The sequence below is a fragment of the Nuphar pumila genome, chromosome 5, assembly GCF_984573655.1.
Source record: "Nuphar pumila chromosome 5, dmNupPumi1.hap1.1, whole genome shotgun sequence".
NCBI classification, from domain to species: Eukaryota; Viridiplantae; Streptophyta; class Magnoliopsida; order Nymphaeales; family Nymphaeaceae; genus Nuphar; species Nuphar pumila.
The window spans coordinates 128,503,528-128,527,597 of NC_143253.1; the positions used below are offsets into that span (position 1 = coordinate 128,503,528).

The 24,070-nt window shown below is 37.2% G+C and overlaps 1 protein-coding gene and 1 long non-coding RNA gene across 2 annotated transcripts; both read right to left on the reverse strand.

The window, feature by feature from the left end:
• Positions 1-571: 571 nt before the first annotated feature.
• Positions 572-4,077, reverse strand: LOC149838658 (wall-associated receptor kinase-like 14). The gene is made up of 3 exons (XM_090006727.1): positions 2,889-4,077; positions 2,683-2,760; positions 572-1,918 (listed from the first exon to the last, which is right to left on the reverse strand). Exons 1-3 carry the CDS (start codon positions 3,631-3,633, stop codon positions 681-683), a joined length of 2,061 nt encoding a protein of 686 aa, XP_089862853.1. The 5' UTR covers positions 3,634-4,077; the 3' UTR covers positions 572-680.
• Positions 4,078-17,905: 13,828 nt separating this feature from the next.
• Positions 17,906-20,298, reverse strand: LOC149838659 (uncharacterized). The gene is made up of 5 exons (XR_016431980.1): positions 20,228-20,298; positions 19,942-20,040; positions 19,319-19,363; positions 18,743-18,845; positions 17,906-18,558 (listed from the first exon to the last, which is right to left on the reverse strand). It is a non-coding gene; the product is annotated as an uncharacterized LOC149838659 (long non-coding RNA).
• Positions 20,299-24,070: the final 3,772 nt, after the last annotated feature.

The window sequence follows — 24,070 nt, forward strand, 5'->3', positions numbered from 1 at the left end:
CATGTCAGCAACCTTGGTGGGAGAGGACGGGACGTAGAACCTGCGAAAAATGCTTAAAAAGCCAAACCTTTAAATGCACGGCTTATGAGTTATGACAATTAATGATGATGGTGATGTTAATTAATGAAACAAAAGGCTCAAGATAAGAATTCAGGGGCCCCGTGGGCTTTCTACCCACGGTTTTGAAAAGGGGGCACTCTATCAGTTCACTGGCAATCATCATCCAAGATTAGACTGTGGTGACCTTGCTCTATCAATGGTGCTTGGACCATGCCGAGTGTGGGACCCGCACATTGACTCTTCACATTATGAGGACTGGCCAAGGCTCTTGGAGAATTTAGATACCCAAGTGACTGGAGGTCTTTTTTTGTCTCATGAAAAGAAGTATTTTAATGGAAAAATATCTTTATATGAGATTATATGATAATTGTTTTACTATGAAGAAAAAAAACCCAATTGGTTGGTTCACAGAGAGTGAAGAAGTAGGATAAATAATGATGCAGTCTATTTTGAATTTGAAGAGTGTTCAAAGCAATGCATGGTCAAGGGACCTACTATAGGAGCCATGAGAGAAACGGGGAATTTTTTTTCCATTTATAACAGAAATAAAAGAGCAAGAAATCTAGTGTGGTCATCTATATTGGTATTCACAGAATGCACACCTGATTCAGAGATGTAGGTCACTGAACTACATTATCCAACAAGCTGTTTGCTGAAGGAGAGCTTTGTTCACTAAACCAAGATTCCTGCACAGACATTGGTGATCTCCCGTTCACTTCTGTGGGGATTCCGATCACCATGTGAGGGACTACTGCGTTTAAGCTTCCGGCATGTTTCTTATTTACTGGTAGTTGAGACCTCACCGATGACATTGAAGAGCACGGGGACATTACGTAATTGTTATCATTGATGCTGAATCTGATCTGATCAAGCTCGACGGTGACCTCAAGCATTGATGGTCTCATATCCCTGTGGAAAGCAAGGCACCTGAAAGCGAGCTCTGCCACCTTATGAACAGATGAAAGAGTCCATGCATCTCTATGTGGTTCAAGAAAAGGATCAATTATCTCATCCACACATCCCTTCCCAATCTTATCAATAGCAAGCGCAGCTAAATTGACCTCACTGTGATTTCGAGAGAAATCCACCACCTTCATAGCAGTTATGATCTCAACGAGTACGACACCAAAACTATAAACATCACTCTTATCTGAAAGATGAAAGTTTTGATGGTACTGAGGGTCTAGATAGCCAGGGGTCCCTTGTGGGGCTGTGGAAATATGAGATGTTTCTGCTGATACCATTCTTGACAGCCCAAAATCAGCAACTTTTGATTTGAAATTGTAATCCAAGAGAATGTTGCTGGATTTGATGTCTCTGTGATAGATTGGTGGGTCTATAGCAGAGTGGAGATGAGCAATGGCATTTGCCGTTTCAGCTGCAATCTCTACTCTGACAGACCAAGGGAGACCTTTTCCCCTCTCCCGCTGCAAATGCTGTGCAAGAGTTCCATTCGGCATAAACTCGTAGACCAGGATCTGCTCCTCTCTTTCAATGCAACAACCTAATAGCCGGACCAGGTTGGGGTGGCTGACTGATGAAAGAAGCTTGATTTCGTTCATGACTTGTTCAATTCCATCAGTGTCTCTGTGTCTGATATTCTTAATTGCTACCCATTCACCGTTATGCAATTTTCCTGCATAAACCGTGCCATAGGCCCCGGTCCCTAGCCTCTGGTTTTCTGAGAAGCCATTTGTGGCTTTCTCTATCTCTCTGTAGGGATAAAATGGCACTTTGAAAGAACCGGCCAACAACAAGCGTTTAGCACTTATTCGGTACTTCAAAGATGAGCGTCGCCGTTGAAGGAAGAAGAACAGCAACCCAACCAAAGCCATCACCGAGGCTCCAGCAACAAGGCCTTTGGAACAGGGAAACAATAGCAAGGAGGCAGAGTCATTTGTTGTACTTTGCAGAGAAATTAGTTTATTTTCAACCAAAGTAAAATTTCAAAGCTCTATACACTAATAATAGCCTAAATATCTTCCTTCTCTAAAAGAATCAGGACTAATTATGCTCCCCATGCAAAATTGGTACAAAGAAATGTACAGTGATTCATGGATCAAGATAAAGCAGGTCAAATGGTTCATGCCAAACCCCAATAAAAGAAAAAGGAAAAAGCAACTCTAGCAGCCTTAAAATGGCCATGCACGTCTCTAAATACTTGAAACCACCTACCTTATCTCATTAGAAAAAGGGAGTCAATTCAAACCCCACAAAGCCAAAAGCAACATATTAATAATGAAAATATACTCCAAGCTCAAAAACGGCTAAAGCGAGGACCCAATTAGGTAAAAAAAACATGAAGCTGAAACACTTGGAGAATATCAATTCAAACCCCAATAGACGTATGCAAAGCATAAAGATGTGAGAATTTAAGTTGAATCCCTTGAAGCAAAACCTTTGCAGTAGCAGAACATCCAAATCAACTAAAAAAACAAAGTGACAGGTTTCCCTAACACCAAAAGCCTAATCAAAGGCCAGCAATGAAGAATGGAATTTCCCTCTTCAGTAGCGATCAAAGAAAAAGGCAAACACCAAACAAAAACACCAACACACCTAGCCAAACGAAAATTGGATATCAGAAGAATAAAAGAAGAGATTGACAGGCATCTTGAGCAATACCTCCAATTAGAACACCAACTCTGGAGGTACCCCCACATCGGCCAGACATGTATTTTGAAGGATTGCACTTGGAAGAAACTACAAACAACAATCAATCACAAAAAAAGAATTAGCAAACTCACTAGGAACTCCTTGATCCCACAAACACGAAAAATCTCAGGGAATTACTGAGCAAAAGAATGGGCAGTATCCGGAGGATGACTTACTTTTCCAGCAGCCATCTCCGTCCCTGAATCCATCCCCCACGAATCCATTCTTACAGCCGCATCTAAAAGCCGGCCGTCCATTCAACGGAGATTTGAGCCGTGAGCAGTTCGCGTTCGGGGAGCAGGCAGAGCAATCGTTACCCTCCAACCACCATCCTACTTGCATCATCTGAAAGTCCAGAGACAACGCCACACTCTTCCCCTCCACCGCAACAGACGTCAGCAGTGTCTCGCATTTCAATTCCGATAGAAGCGTTTCGCTCATGAAACCACCTGAATCATCGGAGAAGAAGCTGATGTTCACGAAATTGCAGCCGATTTTGAGGCGTTTCGCCACCAGAGGACCCGAGAAGATCCAGCTTGCGTTCTGCGAGCTGCAATTGTTCAGCAGAAGGCCGTTTCGGGCCGTCAGCGCATGCGATTTTCCGAAGAAGCGCTTCCATTCTCTGAATAGACGGCTGCAATTCACCGGAAAATCGAGTATGAAACTCTCCGCCGTGAAATTCAGAACGGGGAAGCCACGGAAGGCGATGCTGCTGCCTTCTTCATCGCAGCCCAATCGAATCGGGCATCCGCCCGAGAATCCGAACGGGTAAGGGACGATTCTTCCGTTGCTGCACCGGCGATTGCACTTCTCGGCAGCGATCGACGGCAAAAGCAGAGCGGCGGATACAAGGAGAAGGATGATAGATTCTGAACTCAACAATTTCGTCTTCAACGGTGAGGACTCGTCGAAAAACTTCATTTTTAGGCCGAAGATTGGTCTGAAACGCAGAGGTGTTTCCTTATCTGGCTGAAGATCGATCAGAGAAAGCGAAAAACTTCCGTTCTAGATCAAGATCAATCAGAGAAAGGCAAAATCTTCTGGTTTTGAACAGCAGACACTGCAAAGATCGCCCTTCTGTAGAAGTTTTCCGAAACTTAATAGCAAAATACGAGCCGAACTCCTAACAATCGCTGTGTTTCCATTGAGAACTAAGACAGAACAGGTACAGAAGATCTGGTTTTTCCAGAAACGAAGGCTAGCAGTCGAATTTACACTGCCGATCGAAGAAGAAAGGTTTCATATCAATCGAACCAAATACGCTTCAAAAAGGAAAGAAAAAAAAAACGCAATATTTAGACATAAATTCTCATTAAAACCCGATTTTTCCCCCAAGCCTAAAATCGCTCAAAAACAAAAAAAAAACTCGGATTTTCCCTATAAATCTCCGCCAGAAGCACAGAAACCGAAATACTAACAGCAAACGACGCGACTCTACTCTCCTTCCCGACTAAAACCAAACGAAAAAACACCAAAAAACTACCAGCTTTCCAAGAAATAAACCTACAAAACACCGAGAAAACCAAAAAAAAGAACTTCAGAACAAGAATTCCACCAACTCCTCTTCTTCCCTGAATTCCAGAAATCTCAGACCGGAAAGTCCTCCATGAATCAGGACGAAAGCGACCTCATTTCGGAACTCGCAGCATTGAAGAGAGTTCCCTCTTCAACAGTAAACCAAACAAAAGAACAGAAAAGAAAGAGAGAAGGCGTGCAGAATGGCTGCAGGAATCACGCCCCCTCTCTTCAATGAGCACACCTAAACGCCATGAATGAGTCTGAGCACTTCAATTATTCCAACTAGAAAAAATAAGCAGAAATCTCGCTGGGTTTTTAAGGAAGCAGAGCCTTCTTTCTCTTATCTTCTTTTTAAATAAATAAAAAAAAAGACAAATTCTTCGTTTCCTCCCCCCTTTTCTCGTCCACCCCTATCAATGCGAGCGTTGTCCGCAGACGGTCAAGGCTTTGACATCAGATAAAGCATGACATAGTGGAACTCTTTTCTTGTGGGGAACTCTCACTTTGGGATCCACTTTTTGTCCCCCAATCTCCAAATAAACCTTACCTTTTTTTAATTTTCTGTTAACTGCTAAACAGATACCTCTATTTACCAATGTTGTAGAGTCGGTTTTTTAATCGAATCGTTTTATTTAAAAACAAGTTATTAAAAATTCATAAAATATAAAAATTATATATATAATATGTTAACTGAAAATATGTGACCTAGAGTTGGAGCATGAACTGAAATTTTCATGTTTTTTTTTTTTTATGTTTTCCTCAAATTTCATCATATAGATGTGATCTAAATGCTTGGTTTTATGGAAACAACTCTTTTATCATCAGATTAGGATGCATAAGATGGATTTTTTAATGCTTGAAAATTAACAACTTGATTTTTGTAAATATTCAAACATTTAAAAATTACATTTTTCATGGAAAATACATGATTCAATAGTTGATGTTTAGCAAAATAGACACCAGGATTGGATTTGAAAAAAATAATTATTAAAAATGCCTAGTTCACACCTAAGATCGCATATTTTCAGTTAACATATTCTAGTGAACATATATATAGGAATATGAAAACCTATCTAATAGAAAACCTCTCAAACTTACCCAATAAGAAACATTTATGAGATTTTCATTATTTTTTCAAAATTCTAACCTGCATGAATGATTTACTAAAAATAGACATTTGGATCATGCATTATGCATTTTGGATTAAAAAATGGTATTTGAAGCCTCAAAATATATAAAATTGTAGGCCAATGATATTTAAAACCTTATAAAAATATATCCATGTATCGGAATCAAATGCTCCAAGAACTGATTCCTATAAAAACAAGTGCATAGAACGCATCTGTAAGGTCAGAAATTTAAAAAATATCAAAAATCTGATAAATATTTCTTATTAAGTAGGTTTGAGAGGTTTTCTATTGGGTAGGCAGCTTAAATCAGCCAATTATAAGGGGTCCATATCAATGCCTGCATTAAATCGAAAAGGGGCCTACTTAATTTGAATCAGCCAATTCGATCTCATTCTATTGGATTTTGATACCATTATCTTATTATTAAGGCAAAGAAGTAGTTTTCAAAATATGAAAAAATACAAAAAAGAAGAACACATTTTCCAATCTGAAGGAGGTTAACCTGGTCTCTATTTGACAGTATTTAGCAATGTTATCAGTATTGGTGTGTACCATATCAGCTGATACGTATCTTATCGCCAAAAAATTGATATGATTCACCTTTGAATCAGTTATTTTTTAATAAAATATTAAAAATACTACAAATTTAATTTTTTATTATTTTAATAATTTTAGCATGTCACATTCTGATTGATACTTAATATTTTTTAAATTTTTTGGCCAATACAAAACGATTCGCTTGAGTATCGGTATCGGCCAATGCACCTCAGCTTTGGCCAAACGATTCAGGCCCAATACCGATACTGACAACATTGGTATTTAGGAAACCTATTGGCTGATAAAAACAATTATTAAACATAAAGCAGTTTTTAAATTAGAGGCAAAAGGTTGGTCTTTAAGTGATTTTTTTTATTTGCTCTGTTTCTGCTTTTGTTCAATCAATTTAAAAAGAAAAAGAAAAAAGAAATGGAGAAATGGCAGGGGTTTTCAGAATCAACTAAAGGAAGTTTGTCGATGGGCAGAAGCCAAAAATCCCCGATCTGAAGGACAAAAATACTTGGACAAATAAGAAAATGATATAGGGATGCAAGTGGATGGATCAGGGTTCTCATCCAGATCCAACCTGGATTCAAACCATATTATCAAAATGAGAAAATGACATAGGAATGCAAGTGGATGGATCCGGGTTTTCATCCAGATCCAACCCAGATTTGAACCATGTTTCGGACACCACACCAGTAGTCTGGCGAGAGTTTTACGGCCGTTTGCAACTGATGCCAACCCTCCTCCTTTAACCAAGCTTGGGACTGGCACTAGTAGTAGGGGGGGTGTCAACGGGTTGGGTTTACCTGGACTCAACCTGTACCAAACCTTATAGGATCCAAGTATAGTGATAAATAAAAAAAATAGAGTTTGGATTCGAAAGTCCAATTAATACATGGATCCAGGTATATTTTGTGAAATTATATACCAGAACAGGACCGACCCGAGTTCCGATTAAGACCCACAATTTTTCAGTGTAAAAATGATAAAAATATTATTTTACCGGGTATGGCTCGGGGCTGGTTCATGCAGTTCTTATCAGGTTCATGTATGGTTTTTCTTATGGTGGTCCGATTAAACCTGAGTCTGGACCTGATACCATACCTGAAAATCAGAGCCAGGTCTGGTTCCACCTGGGTCTGAACCAAACCCGACTAGTTGACACCTGTAACTAGTAGTATCTGACCCCCTCCCCCCCTAATGGTGGAGTTCTGTCTCCAATTCCGAATCAGATTTAGAAAGTATGCAATTGGGTCTTGTCTGGCCAGAACATTGATCTGGTTAAATAGAAAATGGGTTTTGGATCAGAATCAGGTCAATATTGGCACATTTTACTATTTTGGATATAAAAAAGACACGTTATCCGTTTGACAAGTCAGAATATCCTCTCGGTCCGATCATGATTAGCAAAACCCGCTTGAACCCATGCTCTTTTAAAGTAAAACTTTGGAATAAAAAAATCATGAAACTCCTTTTTTTTTTAACAATCCTGGCACAAAAACTCGTTCATTTGGAAGATGAGCTTAGAACAAAACATTATATATATATATATAAAATAAAGAACCTCTAATAATGAACCCAATTTATCGGATCTCAATCTTTGTAAATCATGTTGGTTCTTGGATTCAAATTGATAGTTCATAATACCTAACCTGGATTCCTTTATACAAAGGACAACTGCTTAATCCCTTAGCTTGATTATTGGAAATCGTTTTCCCGCCGTTTGTCTTTCAATGCAAAGCATTTTTATTTAATGTAATATTTTTTTTTAAAAAAATTCTTGTCATTTCAGACATTGCTAACTACGGTTTAACTCAGATCCAAATCTAAAACTTCTTACAAGACCCAAAATAAGTCTCGATGTACGGAACAAGACTTGTATCAAGTCAATCAAGACTGCCCTACCCCAAAGGGCGTTCATTGGACTCAGGTGAATCTGGATTCAGATCCAAATTTAAGTTGTTGTTACCCAATCCAAGCCCAGGTCCAACTAGATCCATCACTTAAAAAACCAACTTTACCCTGGTCTTATAAGGATTACATAAGCCAGACTCGGCCCATACTGGCAGAATGATATTTTTTATTAAAAAATTGCTGATCTTAATTGGGATTATAGTCGGATCCTATAGATCTGATCAAAATTCTTAATTGGATCTCTTCATTTTTACCAAACCAATCGTGGTACGGGTTGGGATTAGGTGATAACCGTTACATGGACAGTGATAAGTGTCCATGTCAGTTCCTAACCTGTCCAAGTTTGCTTTGAAATGCTTAGTTAATGCCAAAGATACCGACTGTGGGCATATCACATGGCAAAGACACATTCCTGGCAATTGCAACCTATGTCTGTTCATGCCACGTGCCTTTGCTGACTGCATTCAAGTAAGAATGTTATTGTTTTTTACTTCATGGACAAAAATGCATTGATAAAATCAACTGTTTTCTTGCATTTCTTTTACTTACCATTTTATTTAACCCCTGTTTAAACATACCCATAAGACAACTGGGGGGGGCACTCCAATGGTTGCATTCTCTCAATGGCTTTGACAACTGAGTGTTCAGAGTTGTGACCCTTTAAGGTTAAAGAGATATATTCACTGAACATGTCTTGTTCCAATCTCCTTTTATGATTACAAGAATAGACCTAAGGGCCACTATTGAGATGCATGCAAGTACATAAATTCAAAGATTATTTCTGAAAAACAAGAAATCAAAAGAGAAAGACAAGAATTTGTAATCTATATGTTCCTGGTGATTTCATCTATAACTGCTCACATTCAACCCCTCGCCCTTCTTCAAGTGATTAAAATTTTTACATTGGTATCAGAGCATAGGTTGGCCAATCTGGTGAGTGCTCATATTAGCCAGGGTATGTGTATTGACGATGAGATCGACCACTGTTAATCTCGATAAAAAACAGGAAAAAAAATTAGTGAAGAGGTTAGTAAATCAATTTTTTCACTTTTTGAAAACCAAAAATCGTGTAGATACTTGTACGTACCCAATTTTTCTGGTGGCCAACGACCACCAGAGCTCACCACAGGAAAAGTGTGGAGTCTCTTCAGTGACACGGTTCTCTGCAACAACAAAAAATGTGAGACCTAATACAAAACAAAAAAAATTGTCACTAGAAGTCACCAAGCTCTGTCGACGAACAAAGACCTTTAAAGTTTGTTCTTAGTGTTAATATATATATATATATATATATATATATATATATATATATATAGGTTGACTGAGTTCTAATCGTTGGACTAGCTCGAACAACTAAAAGGCTCTTTCTCTTGTTTAAACTCTCTCTCCTCCCTTCTTATGTCTATATATATGAGTGGGTGTGCCTTTGTAAGGTGAGAGAGTGATAGATAGTTTATAATCTTTTAAGTCTTTGTAGTAAGGTTGTTTGTAATTTTATATTTTTTTGTATTATTTGAATTTTATTTTTAATAAATTTATTTATTTTATAATTCTTGTACTCCATTATTACTTTATGGTGTATGTATTCAAATACTTTGTATTTTTTGTTCATCGTATCCATTCTGCGGGATTTGTGTCATTTTTCATGACATATATATATATATCATGTATTTATAGTGTTGTAATAGAAAAATACCCATTAAGGGTATTTCAATCTTTTCATAGAGTTATAATAGGTTGTGCCCATTAGAGGTACAATAGTTTTTTAATATTTTTTCTTTTTTCTTTTTACTTTATTATCCTTTAACTTTAGGTTAAGGGCATTACGATAAATGGGTGTGAGAGACGTTTTCCCAAGGGCTCTATTTCCATCCGTTGGGGAAGGTTCTCAATGGATCTTGTGTGTGTGAAGTGTATATATAAGGGTGCCCCTCTTGTATTCTTAGAATTTCTCAAGCATTCTTTCTAAATAATATTTTTTATTTTTTACCTGTGATTCAACCCAGGTCCGCCATTCGGCAAGTAAATAAAAATCTTGCAGTTTGCACTGCACACCTTTTAGTTTGCATGGTTCTAACCATAGTTTTTTTTTTTTTTAAAGGTAAGCTGGGGTTAGGCAGACCCCTGCCTGTTATATAATGATATCATTGGGATTTGAACTTGCAATGACCCAACACAAGGTAACGTGCACTAGCTGCTCTTACCAGACAAGTGGAGCCTCCCTTGTTCTAACCATAGTTACCAGAAGGCAAAATGGATAAAGAAGCGAAATCAAGGAAGTCGAATGTAAAAAAGTGGTATAAAGCGTGAAGCTAATTTTGTTTTGGAAACAATCATGAAAGCATGTGAGAAGTAAAAAAGAAACATGAAGAAAAAGGAGGGAGAAATGAATGGGAAGAAAGGAAGAAACAAAAAATAATAATAACATAAAAACTAAGGAAGTAAAAGATAAGCTATGTGAGAAACAAAAAAAAAGCAAGAGGAAAACAATTTGAGAAGCAAGAGGAAAATACCTTCCCAGAAATTAATGGGAAGTGAGTTTCCCCATCTTTGTGTGTTGAAGTTCGAGTCGTTTTTTTTTCATGAAAAAAACAGACTCAAACTTCATCGCTCAATCTGTTATGAACTACTTTTTTGGCACAGCCATTAGTTCGAAAATATAGTGATTTTATCATGATCATTTTAAGGACCATTTGTGATGCAGGAGCTAGAGCATGATTCTACTGGATCCATAGGGTTCATTTTTGGATATATTTTTTTATTATTCATGGTCTTTTTTAATTATCCAGTTTGGATCTTAGTTTTGGGTCATGTTTTAGATCTTATTGGATATCAGATCTATCTTAGATTTGTAGCAAGATTAGGGTTTTCAAGGTTTCTCTTTGATTGCAATAAATATTCCTTTTAGAGATTAAAGAGGGAGCTTGATGATCGATTATTCATAAATTTCAGTTATTTTTCAGAAATTTCTGTTATTTTTTTATTAATTCTTGCTTTCATAGATAAATAGAAATTCAAGCTAGGGTATCAGTGGGGTTTAAAAGCAATCCTCTTGTTCACTACATCAATTTACCAATAAAAGCACAATATTTCAAAATTTTGCTTGAATTGCATTTTTAATGCACATTAGAAATATTTTTTTGCAAAAAGTCTTATATTTGTATATTTTAAATATTTTATATTTTTATATAACAATATTTTCTGAGAATTTCTAAAAAACAGAAATTTGAAAATATCATGAGGTTTTCCTGAGAACCAGTTTGGTCTTTAGGACTAAGCCTTGCTTTTGGTAGAATGAACTTATGCAAACCCTGGCGTATTACCACCACAATAAAAGTTACTCGTTGAATCGTTCATTATACGTTTCAGAGGCAACTAACTACACATGAATTTGGGTTTGAAAAGACTTTCAGCAGCTTTTAATGAGAATAAAGTAGTGACTTACATCATCAAACAGTATTTGGCAGTGAATTTACTATTCATCTTTGCCAAATACTTTTTTACTCTTCTCTATCTCTATATTCTCTACTATTATAAAAGTAGAAGCAGGGTAATCAAGATTTTACATTATCTTTTTAATCATATTTGTGTCATGTGATCTTTAAGTGATAATATCAATTTGTTTGGGTAATGCAATTTTTTTTTCTAAAAAAAAGTGTTACATACACGACAATTTTGATAAAATAACAAATAATCACAACCAATCGCCCCTATCTCCACTGTAAATATGGGACATCACATACACTTGAAATGCTTATCATCTATGTCACAAAGACATTGGACACGAGGACGTGTGATGTGGGTTCTAACTCATAAGTTCAAAAAATTTATGATACAAGGACGCACATTTTTTAAATTTTTTTATTTTTTTATTAATAAAAATGTATATTTTTTATATTTTTAATGTTAAAATATATTTTCATTGAAATAAAACTCAAAACATTAAAAATATTAAAATATTCACCGTACATGTCAATGTCTCTGTCCATGTGTTCGAGTGTGTGCGCTTGTGTCACCACGGACACACTACCAAAATGGTCCATCTTTGTGGCATAGCTTACCATATAATTAGTCTCTCTCTCTCTCTCTCTCATTGTCTGCAACTAATCAAATGTTAATTTTTACTTTTTTAACTCAAGACATAAATGTTGTTTGTTATTCTTTAACAACAAAATTTTTATTAATGTCTTTATATTTTGCAAAAATACACAAAGTATGCCTGAAATGTTTTAAATTATACTTTCGCTCTTGGGATAAGTATTTCATATCAACTTTTTTTACCATATCAGTTATCTTGTGAGGCCAGTGACCTAGTTTTTCTTTTTTTTTAAAGGCAAGGCTGGGGTTAGGCAGACCCCTACCAGTTATACAACTATACCATTGGAATTCGATCTTGCAACGTCAAGCACAAGGTGGCACGCACTAGCTGCTTCTACCAGACAAGCGGAACCCCCATTGGTCTGATCCTTTTTTTGTTTTTTTTTAAAGAAAAGCTGGGGTTAGGCAGACCCCTAGCTACTAGTTATGCAATTGTACCATTGGGTTTTGAACCTGTAATGTCCCCCACACAAGGTGACGTGCACTAGCTGCTCCTACCAGACAGGTGGAGCTACGGTTGGTGTGTGATCTAGTTTGTTTACAGGAACAAATCACCACTTTAGTGTAAACACCCTTTTACATGCCGACATATAGCTAGGAGTGTCAACGGGTCTGGTTAACCAGACCTAACCCGAACGAAACCCTATAGGGTCCGGGTATGGTGATAAATAATAAGACCTGATTAAGACCCAAGTCCAGACCTGAAGGTCCCATTAATACATGAACCCGGGTATAGCCTGTGAAATTTTATACCAGACCCGGACGTCACCCGAGTTTTGATTAAGACCCACAAATTTTCAATGTAAAAATGATTAAAAAATATGGTTTTATCGGGTATGGTCTGGGTCTGAATCATGTAGTTCTTATTGGGTCCGGGTATAGTTTTTCTTATAGTGGACCTGATTATACTCGGGTCCGGACCCAATACCATACATGAAAACCTAGACCATGTCTGGTACCACCTGGGTCTGAACCAAACCCGACCCGTCCCTCTTTTGGTGTCCGCAATATAAAAACTCCACGAGTACTCCTTGCCCACCCAAGATATTTTTTCAGCTGGCTTCAACCTTACGGCAAGTAACCGATTATCAAATTTTTGATGTTCAACTTGATGATCTTTTGTCATCTCACTTAGCCAGGTGTGTGTTTGCTTTTGCCTACCATAGTAGCCGAACTCGTCCTCGGCAAAAAAATTGGTCAACATGGCTACTTGAACTCCTCAACAAATCGTGATTAATCAGCAAACCAAAAAATTGTAATTAATCGTAAATAATTGGCCAACCCTTAATAGATCAGTTTTGGACTAATTTTGATTAAAAGACAATAAATAGTGGTTAATCAAATAATTTTTATTTATTTCAAAATTTTGTAATTTAAATTTTTATTGTGAAATAAGTTAATATGTACCTTTAATAAACCCATTATGCAAAATTCACATGAACAAAAAGACAAAATTGATGAAGAATAATAATTCCATTATATTTTGATTATTTTAAAAATATTATTTAAATTTTTTAATATGTCACCAAATCTCATTATATATGTATATATACACGAAGTTTAAATATTCCATTTTTTGTAAATTTGTATTTATTTTAACATTTTATTCTTTATTTATGCGCAATCTCTCTCTCTCTCTCTCTGAAGTGCTCAATCGCTATTATTAGTGTATTATTCATTCTGATTTTCATGACCTGCCGATTTCACAAAAGGATCGGCACGATGAAATCACACCTGGCTAGCTTCACTCTTACGGAAAAGAAGATAACGCTCTCCGAGTATCGAATTCCCGGTGTTCCTCAACTAGCCAGGTGTGTGTGGAGCTTTTGTGGGCCCCAAACAGCATTTATTTGCTTTCTTGATTTTGTAACTTGAAATTGCACGCTCGGTCCCAAAACAGGAATTACATTATTTAAAAAAAGGAAAAAAAATCCAGTACTTCTTCCCACTACCCTCAAACACTACAACCATACAAAAAAAGTTTGGTCAGTCACAAATTCACAACTCCATACGTTCCGTAATCATTCCCCCCAACAAGGAATGCATTTTGTCAAAAAATAAAATAATAAAAGTTTTGACTTTATTGCCACCCATATAACCCCCCACACACATGGCCTGGTTGACCAAATGCCAAAAAAATGATTTAAAAAAAATGCATAAAAAAATAAAACTAAAATGACAAAAATGCTCCAAAAAAGTCATGCAAACCGAATCTAGTGTTGGTCTTTGAAAAATGTAAAGACGTCTATTAAATTTTTTCGTTCATCGGGTTGTTTGGGACACAGGAATTCACAAAATCGTGAGAATAAGAAGGGCGCTCACGTCTGCTGATTCCCACAAAATCTTCGTTGATAAATGCTTAAGTGGCGTTCATCTTGTGCCGTTTCCTATGAAAGAGGCCCCGGTTTCCTACAAAAGAATTCCTCTTTCGTATGCTATGAAAGAGGCCCTCTTTCTCTTTCGTATAAAAGAGAGCCTTTTTCTTAAGAAAGAAGAAACAAACATCAATATGAGAAATATGTGATGGGGTTCACATAAGAAATACATATTTTCTTTGAAAACGGTTCAAACCCTCACAAAACCCAATGGGGAAGTACTTTTCAAAGGCATGAGGCAGTTTGAAGTATGTGTGGCAAAGGGAGACTCCCGAGTCAAAGGTAAGAAGAAAGCGAATGCAGTGTTTGCGTTGTCACAGTGGGGCCTGTGAAAATGGGTTTTCGTGCGTTTCTGTGGAAACCCTCTACGAGACGTTGAAAACTATAAAATGAGAAAGGTGCCCTCTGATCAGAAAAGTCGTGCGACAGAGGAAAAAACACACGGGCATAAAAGTAATTTTGATAAAGATTGCAGGCATCGCCACATACCTTAGGGATGTAACGGGTAGGATTAAGGGTGGAGCCACAAATATAAGCTAGGGCGGGTACAAATGCACAATAAAAAGGATTTATGACAATTAATTATGAAAAAAAAATAGCGAAACTACATAGTGTCATATAATTAGGAACCTTGCTGGTAACTAAAAATGTTTTCAGTAATAATAAAAATATTTAACATAATATCATAATAACATGCTTCTATATTTTAAAATTTAGCTTTGTTTGATACAAAGACCAAAGAAAGTGATTTTCATGAATAATGCCGAGGTCAAGTTTTGATCTTCAAATGCATTCAACAAGATGTGACAAATGAACACAAACATCTTACAAATAAATAGTTAATCAATTAGTTAATTTTCTAAACAATCTATAAAAAACATCATCAATGTTTTATAAATAATTTTAAAAAAGTACAAGCCACTCAAAACGAAAGAGCATCAAACATATTAACATCAATGTATATTTTTCATTTATCATTAATTATACACTCACTTTATGATAGAAAACATTAATACATATTTTTTATATTAACATAGTTAAATGAAACCAATTTAATTATTTTTCGATTCAAATGACTAATCGTATACTAATGATTACTACCAAGTAATGCAAATTTAATAAGTGAATAAGAATCAAATTAATTAAAATAAAAAAACAAATGCATGCTAATTAAAAAAACTTAAATTCTCATCTATATTAATTAAAACAAAAAAAGCTAAAATTCTAAGTTCTAACCAAGGAAAGTATTAAAAAATACAAAAATAACTAACTAATATTCATCTCATTAAAAACCTAAATGCTAATTGGAGAAAAAAACACTATAAGCCATAAACCTAAATTTTTAATTGAATTCTCAATTTTTACATAATCAATTATGCATTTATGACATAAACACAAGAGAGAGAGTAGACCTTGTCCACACTATGGCAGTGGCATGGGCTGGGCAGTTGTGCCGCTATGGGTCAGCTATCAGGAGGAGAGGGCCACACAGAATGTCAAGAGAGAGAGAGGTGAGGCCGTAGAGAGGACAGAGCTGTGAACGGAGCAAATCGAGAGAAAAGAGAGGGAGAGTGGGGGCCCGAATGTGGGATCACAAGCAAGGGAGAAGCCGTGGAGAGGGGCCCACAAGTGGGGTCACAAAGAGGGTGAAACCATCGAGAAAGTGAATTGCGAGAGAGAAAGGGAGAGTGGGGTCGCGGGTAGGGGCAAATCCATTGAGAAGGGGGCCAAACTGCAGGTTGTGGGGAAGGCATAGCCGCAAGAGAGAGAGAGAGAGGTGGGGGGCTGAGCTTCCTGGCAGTCGGTTAGCCTGGATAGGGGCAGAGTGGCAGAGAGGGAGCCATACTACAGGTGGGGGTTGTGGGGAGGGTGGAGAGAGAGTTAGGGATTTGGGAAATGGGAGGGCCGGGCAACCTTAGGATCGAGCACAGGGCACCCAGTGCCCGGGTCAGGGTCAAGGTGGGCACTGCCCTTGTTTTCTGCCGGTCAAGGTGGCCACGTACCCACACTCCTCTTAACGTGGCTCTGACCCTGGCCATGAGTTGGTTTGTTTCCAACCCTAATCCTATCAATACAACTAGTGTGACAAATTTGTAATATTTTTCAAAATATCACAAAAATTTGTCAGCCGTTTTAAATGGTCAAAACATGAGAATATGTTCCCAAAATATCTTGCTGTTACGTCGGCAGTTTTAAATGACCAAAATATCACAAAACTTTCAAAAGATTGTGATTTTTTTTTTGGAAACTCGGCAATTCTTATACTGGGTCCAGTTTTAACGGGTAGGACAGTCAACGGGTCAGGTTTGTATCAGTTACTTGACCTTATTCGATCCCAAATACTTGGACATAAGCTGTCAACCCAAGAATTACTTGGGGCTGACATGCAAATCGGGTTTGGGGGTTATGATTTTTGTGAGATATACGGCCAACCCAGCTTTTTTTAATTTATAACCCAAAGAAACCGCACCCGGCACGAACACCTGGTCGTACTGGCTCAGCCTGCCATACTTATGGTCATCATGCTGGCAGCATAAAACTCCAAGACTAAGAACCATGCTCCCGGGGCCTATGCTAGGCGCTGGCTTGCACAGAGGGGCGACACCCATGAGAATCGTACCTTGACTGCCATTCTAACAACCAAGGCCCCACCCCACTATGCCAACCCCCCTTGGGGCTACGACCAACCCAGCTTGGCTGGAGTATTTTATACGTATTTTAGTAAAGTAAGCTGCTTAATTATATGGACCCAGGTTTGGAATTTTATTTTCTTGATCCAACAAACCAGAACCCAAGTCCATGGCAAAGCCAAGCTTGGTATTTTTGTAACGCATAGTCAGATGGTAAATTATGATATCCATTCTGGAATCATAGTAGCAAAACTCGTCCTCGGCAATTCCTGGAACCTTACCCTCCGCAAAAAAAAACGTGATTAATCGTGAGAAAAAACAGTCCACCTCAGCATGCAAATTCCTCATCAAATCATGATTAATCGGCAACATCAAGAATATCACATTAAAAGTTATAAACAGTTATATTTAAAATATGAACAAACAAATTTTTCTCTAATTATACTCTTAAAATTGATGGCATGTTGGACAATCCATATCCTATACTTACCCCTTTTCTGCCCCTACACTGATCCTGCGTCTGATCTCAATACTATTCTTAATCAATGACCACAGTATGCCTCATGTCTCTTGACATTCCCTTCACACATAGTTTAAAAACTTTTGTTTTCATGAGCATTGGGGAAACCACTATCGAGATCAGAGACACCTTCCTTAATGCAAGGGACTGGTGCTCATGGGAATGAAACCCTGACCACCCGCTTCATGGACAAGCCCCCCTTGACTATGCCAAACACCTTGGCTTAGAAACTCGGTTAAACCTACATTTAGACAAACAATTTGTACTTTGAATTTGTATGTAAAAGAAAGCTTAGCCTAATCAAACTAATCAAGGAGAGAGAGAGAGAGAGAGGTTTCCAGAAAGGGAAATAGAAACAGGAAATGTCTTGAGAAACGAGGTTTTTCAGGTGCACGTGTTACCCAGAAACGAACCAGGAAACAATTAGGAAACGTTTAAGAAAAAGAAAAGTGTTTATAACATAATAAACTAATAAAACCAAACATGAGAACATATAGCCCCCAAAAGGGAAATGCTTGAGAAACATGTGTGAATTCTCATAGAGTGAGAAACATGTTTTCCATAGTGGGAAACACATTCCCCTTAGGGTGGGAAACATGTTTCCCAAACGTTTCCGGCAAATGTGCTTCCCATCCTTTTATAGTGTTTCCGGCAACCCCGAGCATGAAAGGATTCAGCAGTTGCATGAACAGAAAGGCAGCATCCTTCTGACCAAAATAATCGAACACAAACATTTCATCAAGACAGGAAACTTGTCAACTAAGATCAGCTAATACCACAAAAGAGAAACCCATATAAAAATCTATTTAATTTACAAAACAACTATGATGGCAGCATCACAGGGAAGAAGGATGCAAAATAGTAGAGTGGGCTTGAAAAACATCAACCCACCAACCAAGGAATGTAAGGTATCATTTTACAATGGTCACGACCATCGCAACTTGAGCATCAAGGATGACAAGAATGCTACCACTTGTCGAGGCTCAATTATTATCATATAATTTTACATCAATTGATAGAAATGCAGAAGATAAAACCTCCTCAAGCACGTTCTTGGGGTGCCAAGGATGCAATCTCTCTCACTACTTGAGCTTTGTCCTGATCGAATTGTTCATCCTCTGCCAAATTAATGGGCATCAAAATATGAAACCCAAGAAAAGAACATAAAAGGCAGTTGCCTCCTGAACTTCTAATAGTTTTCGACCAAAGGTTTTTGGTCATTCCATAGGGATGCATCTAATGCTAAATTTACACTTACACAGGCTGCATTATCATTGATGGACTGCGAAGCAAACATCTTACCTTTGTCAGGCTTAAAGTTGCTAAAGAATCGAAGCAATTTGTCCCTGTTTGAGAGGAGGATGTTAACAATGTCGGCTGGCTTGTTTTGATTAGCAACAAAAACCTACAGACATGAAATTTATTTAGAGAACAATAGTTATTTCATGTTTCCTTTTCCTAAAAGCCCTTCTAGGAGACACACAGGTACACTGTCCAGCCTAATGTTGTCAGAGTCGGTATCGGGCCTGAATTGATTTTTAAAACGATTCAGAGAATTGGCTGATTCAGACTCCGAATTAAATCAAACTGAAACAGCCGTTTTTACTTTTTTTATTATAAAAACCATTAAAAATAGAAAATATTCAAATATTAAAATATTTAAAAGTACTAAAACATGTTAAAAGATTAAAATATTAAAAATTTGGCTGAGGGCTGAATCTGCCCATATCAAATCGATTTTGGGTCGACTCGATTCACATTGATACTGACAACCAAATATCATATGCAAGCAACAATACCAGTCACAACCATTAGGTATCAAGTACATCCCATAATATATGAAAGGGGAAAAAAGGATGCCGAGATTTTGAGCTTCACCTTGAACACATGAAATGCTTATAACTGAATATTCTTACTTGGTTCCTGCATGGAGAATAATGCTTCCCATTAGCTTTCAAACCTCAAAAATCGAGATCGTGACTATAGCTACGGCAAAGATAATCAGTGAAAAAGGCAGTCAATGAAATTTAATACAACGTGGCATCACAAAAAACAAGGATGCCCCAAAAAAGAGTTGCACCAATGTAACCATATCTATGTTTGACGGACACATGTTAGATTGGGTTTAGACTTTGATGATTTCCTAACCTGTGACACTGTCCAACTGCACTATGCTAGCCATCACACGGTTCCCTTGTTTCATTTTTTCTTAGATAGGGGAAAGACAATCAAATACAGTAACTAAGAAAATATCACAACATAATAATGTTGGATTATTATCATGAAATGAAATACAAGTTCATCCTCCTCTTCATTTGATCAGCATAACATGGTTGACATTCCTGCATATAAGGTGACTAAATTGCCATAGTAAGATTTAGTGTCTTGACAAAAGATATCTTCCAAAATATTAAGTTGAACATTATATGCAGGTAATAAAACAAGCATGATACCAAAATATTCTTTAACGAAAAAAAAAAAGAGAGAATAGAATTACCTACCCTTAAAAGATTCATCAATATTCTCAAATTATCCTTGGAATTCACATAACGCACCATGACCACAACATTTGCACGATCCAACAGAATATCACCTAGAAGCTGCAAGCAAGGGACTGAAGTCTTTGAATATTACAAATTAGGAAGTCGTACAATTGCATGCACAAAACAAATCGGTAGCAGAACATAATGATGAAAAACATCACAGATGGACACCTCCAACCATTCATGCAGTTGAAATAAATTCACTTAGTCAAAGGAGAACAGTCTGCATGAATTTAATGCATACCTTTACAGCTTGTCTTTTTGTGATATAATTGGGAGATTCTAAGAGCTTTGAATTATATTCAGCAAAAAACTGCAACGTTGAAAGCATGTCACAGCATGAGGCAACAACTAGCACTCTAAACCATAAAATATTTAAATCAATCTTAATAATTAAGCATGTAACAAAAAGGAACCAGATATAAGACGAAGAAGTCTGAATGCATAAAATGAATAGCCAGGTGGATGCACCCTAAATGTTGTGAGATACTTGTGTATATATAAGACATAACAGACAAAAATCGTGGCGCACGTGGATACAAATTGACCCCATAGTAAATTCAAAAAGACAAGGGGTAAAAATATTTGAAGCAGCAGTTAACAAGCATCAAATATCTTTAGTGTTCAATGAAAATAGTAACTTAATCAAGATAAACATGATGGGAGAAAAAAACAGACATTGAAGGGGAAGAGAAACCTTCAGTGAAAATCAACTCCACGCACAAATGGCTCAAAGGTGTGAGACTATCCGCTTTACCATCAAAGATGAGCTTCCAAAAAGGGAGGGCCAACATGGACATCTCTACCATTTTCAGTGTTAAAATATGTATATATATATATACATTCGTATATATATAAGTATATATATACATATATGTATATATATACAGTTTCCCTTTTCTTGAAATACCCGATAGGGGTATTTTTGTAAAACCACAATGTAACCTTTTTATTTTTATATTTTTCTTTTTTCTCTTTTTTCTTTTTCTTTTTTTCTTTTTTATTTTCTCTTTTTTGTAAGACCACAAGGGCCCCACACATGTAGTCGTTGGGGCCCCAACGGTCAGATTTATGACCGTTGGGGCTCCCAACGACTACATGGGAGCCCCTTGTGGTCCCTTCCTTTACACTACCTCCTCTATAAATAGAGGAGGTATTCTCCTCTTGTAAGCGATGGGTTTTCACCCTTCTCTTCTTTTCTTCAATAAATCCAACTTATGACTTTAAGTCATTTTCTACTTTTGAGAGTTTTGTGTGTGCACTTTTAGTGTTTGTATTTTTGGCTCTTGAGGTGACTCTTAAAGAGTGCTTTTTGCTTTATTGGTGCTTCCGCCTCTTTTCATTACATGGTATCAGAGCTCGGTTGGTGATTGGGCTTCTCTTTATTATCTTGGAACGTGTGCCTCTCAAATTTTAAGAAGAAAGGAAGGATATTTGGTGCCGATGGAACGTGATTCTAAAGTGGAGCTTTCTTTTAAGCTAAATGGGTCCAACTATCTCATGTGGGCCTCCGCTATGGAAAATCATCTAAGAGGTAAGAAACTTTGGGGTTTTGTTATGGGAACTACTCCCGAACCCTCTCTTGTTCTCACTAAAATCGAAAATGAGGTTGAAAAATCTTTAGATGTCGATGAGCGCATTAAAGCTATCAATGACCATCAATCCAAAGTTGAGGATTGGGAAAGTAACCATGGTTTATGAACAATGTAGACCTTAAAAATTGTGCTAATATTGCCAAATTTAGAAGGGCCAATGAGACATGGTTTTTCCTTAAGGGTATGTATACCCAAAAGGATCTTGCTCGACAATTTTTTTGTCAAGAAAAAATTTGTTCCACCAAACAAATGGATATGAGTGTCCGGGACTATTTTAGCTCTTTAACCCCTCTTTGGGATGAACTTGCTCTTCTTGAGCCTAAATGGGTGACTCCAGAAGATATTGAGTTAAGAAGGGAACAAATTGAAAATGAGCACTTTTTTCAATTTCTTCATGGTCTTCGCCCGGAATTTGAACAAGTTAGGGCATCTCTTCTCCATAGAAGCAAAGCCCTACCTATTGAAGACGCCCTTGCCGAAGTATGCCAAGAGGAAACTCGACTTGTCTTAAGCATTAAGAGTGATGAAGTTTTGGCCGTTACTAGGCCCGGATCAAATGTTAAAGCCTGTAGACCTCCTCACTTTAACAAAAATAGTAATGGGCCTAGAAAGGGAATAATATGCCATTATTGTAATGAACCGGAACACATTAGACCGGTTTGTGCAATGAAATGGTGGTCTTCAACAAATGCACAAATAACTCACAAACAAGTGTCTATTGGAGACACTACAAGCATGACCCTTGAAAGGGTATAAAAGGAAGAACACTTGAAAAATAAATAATACTTTATTCATGAACAAAATGCTTAAGAAGCATGGTAATTTACATTGAAGGGGTTCACCCCTATATAAACAAAAAGTGGAAGAGAGAGGAGAGCTCATTTTGAGCTCTCCAAAAGAGACGTTGGATTCCAACGTCTCTTAATATAGTTGTTGGACTACAGTCCAACAACATTTATTATTATAGTTGTTGGACTATAGTCCAACAGCATTTATTATAGCTGTTGGACTACAGTCCAACAGCTATTTTCACAGTCAAGTTCCAACAAGAACTTGACTGGATCAAATATCTAGTTTCTATTGAACTAGATGCTAAAAAAGAAAATAAAGAAAAATAGAAAAAGAAAATAATAAAAGAAAATATAATAATATTAAATAATATATACATATATATATTACAGTTTACATTTTAACACTCCCCCTCAAACTTACGGTACAATGAGCGAAAGTTTGTCTAAGAGGAAGTGAAATCTGGGAGCAGCGAGAGGCTTGGTGAAGAAGTCTGCTAATTGATATTCTGATGTAACATATGGCAGATCAATGGTTCCATGTAAGTATTCCTCTCTGACATAGTGGCAGTCCATCTCAATGTGTTTAGTACCCTCATGGAATGTCCGGTTGCTTGCAATGTAGATCGCACTTTTGTTGTCACAGCACATCTTTGAAGCTTGCGTTGCTTTAGCTCCCATATCCGCTAGCAATCGTCTGAGCCAAACAACCTCCATAGTGGTGGTTGTCATGGCTCTGTATTCAGCTTCGGTGGAGGAAAGAGAGACTTTCTACTGCTTCTTGCACCTCCACGAAATTAAGGTTTCACCTAGGAACACACAAAAACCAGTAGTTGAGTGTCTATTATTGGAATCACCTCCCCAGTCAGCATCAGTATATGCAATTAAATTTAATGAAGATGAAGCAGACAAGAAGAGTCCTCGTGAAAGAGAGGATTTTAAGTATCTAATAATACGCAAAATCGCTCCCATGTGCACGGAGGTGGGAGCATGCTGAAACTGACTGACTGTATGAACCGCATGAGTTATATTTGGCCTAGTAATGGAAAGATAAGAAAGAGCTCCAACAAGCTGTTTATAAGGAGTAGGATCATCAAGAAGTTCTCCATCATCAATTTTCATTTTAACATTGACAACTTCTGGAGTATCTACTTTCTTATCATCTGTAATTCCAGACCTGGAAACGATATCAAGAGCAAATTTAGATTGAGATATCAAATACCCCCGAGGGGAATAAGCAACTTCAATGCCTAAAAAATATCTTAATAAACCTAAGTCAGTCATTTCAAAGTGAGTTTTAAGAAGAGATTTGATATTTGCAACTCCCTGTTTGTCGCCTCCGGTGATGATCATACCAGGTTCTTAACAAACAAAGCAGTGTCAGTTAAACAAGGTTGAAAACCAATATCAAGCATAACATGACTAAATCGGTCATACCAGGCTTTTGGAGCCTTTTTAAGACCATAAAGAGCTTTTTTCTACACGAAGAGCTTTACCCTTAGGGATACTAATACCAGGTGGGGCTTCCATGTATACTTCTTCAACGAGATTCTCATTCAGGAAAACATTTTTGACATCTAATTGAAAGATAGGTCATGTTATAATGGAGGCCAAGGCTATTAAAGTTCTAACAGTGGTCATACGGGCCACAGGAGCAAATGTTTCTTCATAATTGATGCCATACTCTTGGGCATATCCTTTTGC

What these genes read in the sequence shown, in the direction of transcription:
- LOC149838658 (XM_090006727.1), bottom strand. Translation starts at nt 3,633, where the DNA reads ATGAAGTTTTTCGACGAGTCCTCACCGTTGAAGACGAAATTGTTGAGT. An exon ending in CGGAGATGGCTGCTGGAAAA is followed by an intron (nt 2,761 to 2,888) that starts GTAAGTCATCCT and finishes TGTTGTTTGTAG; the next exon opens with TTTCTTCCAAGTGCAATCCT. An exon ending in AGTTGGTGTTCTAATTGGAG is followed by an intron (nt 1,919 to 2,682) that starts GTATTGCTCAAG and finishes CCTGTTCCAAAG; the next exon opens with GCCTTGTTGCTGGAGCCTCG.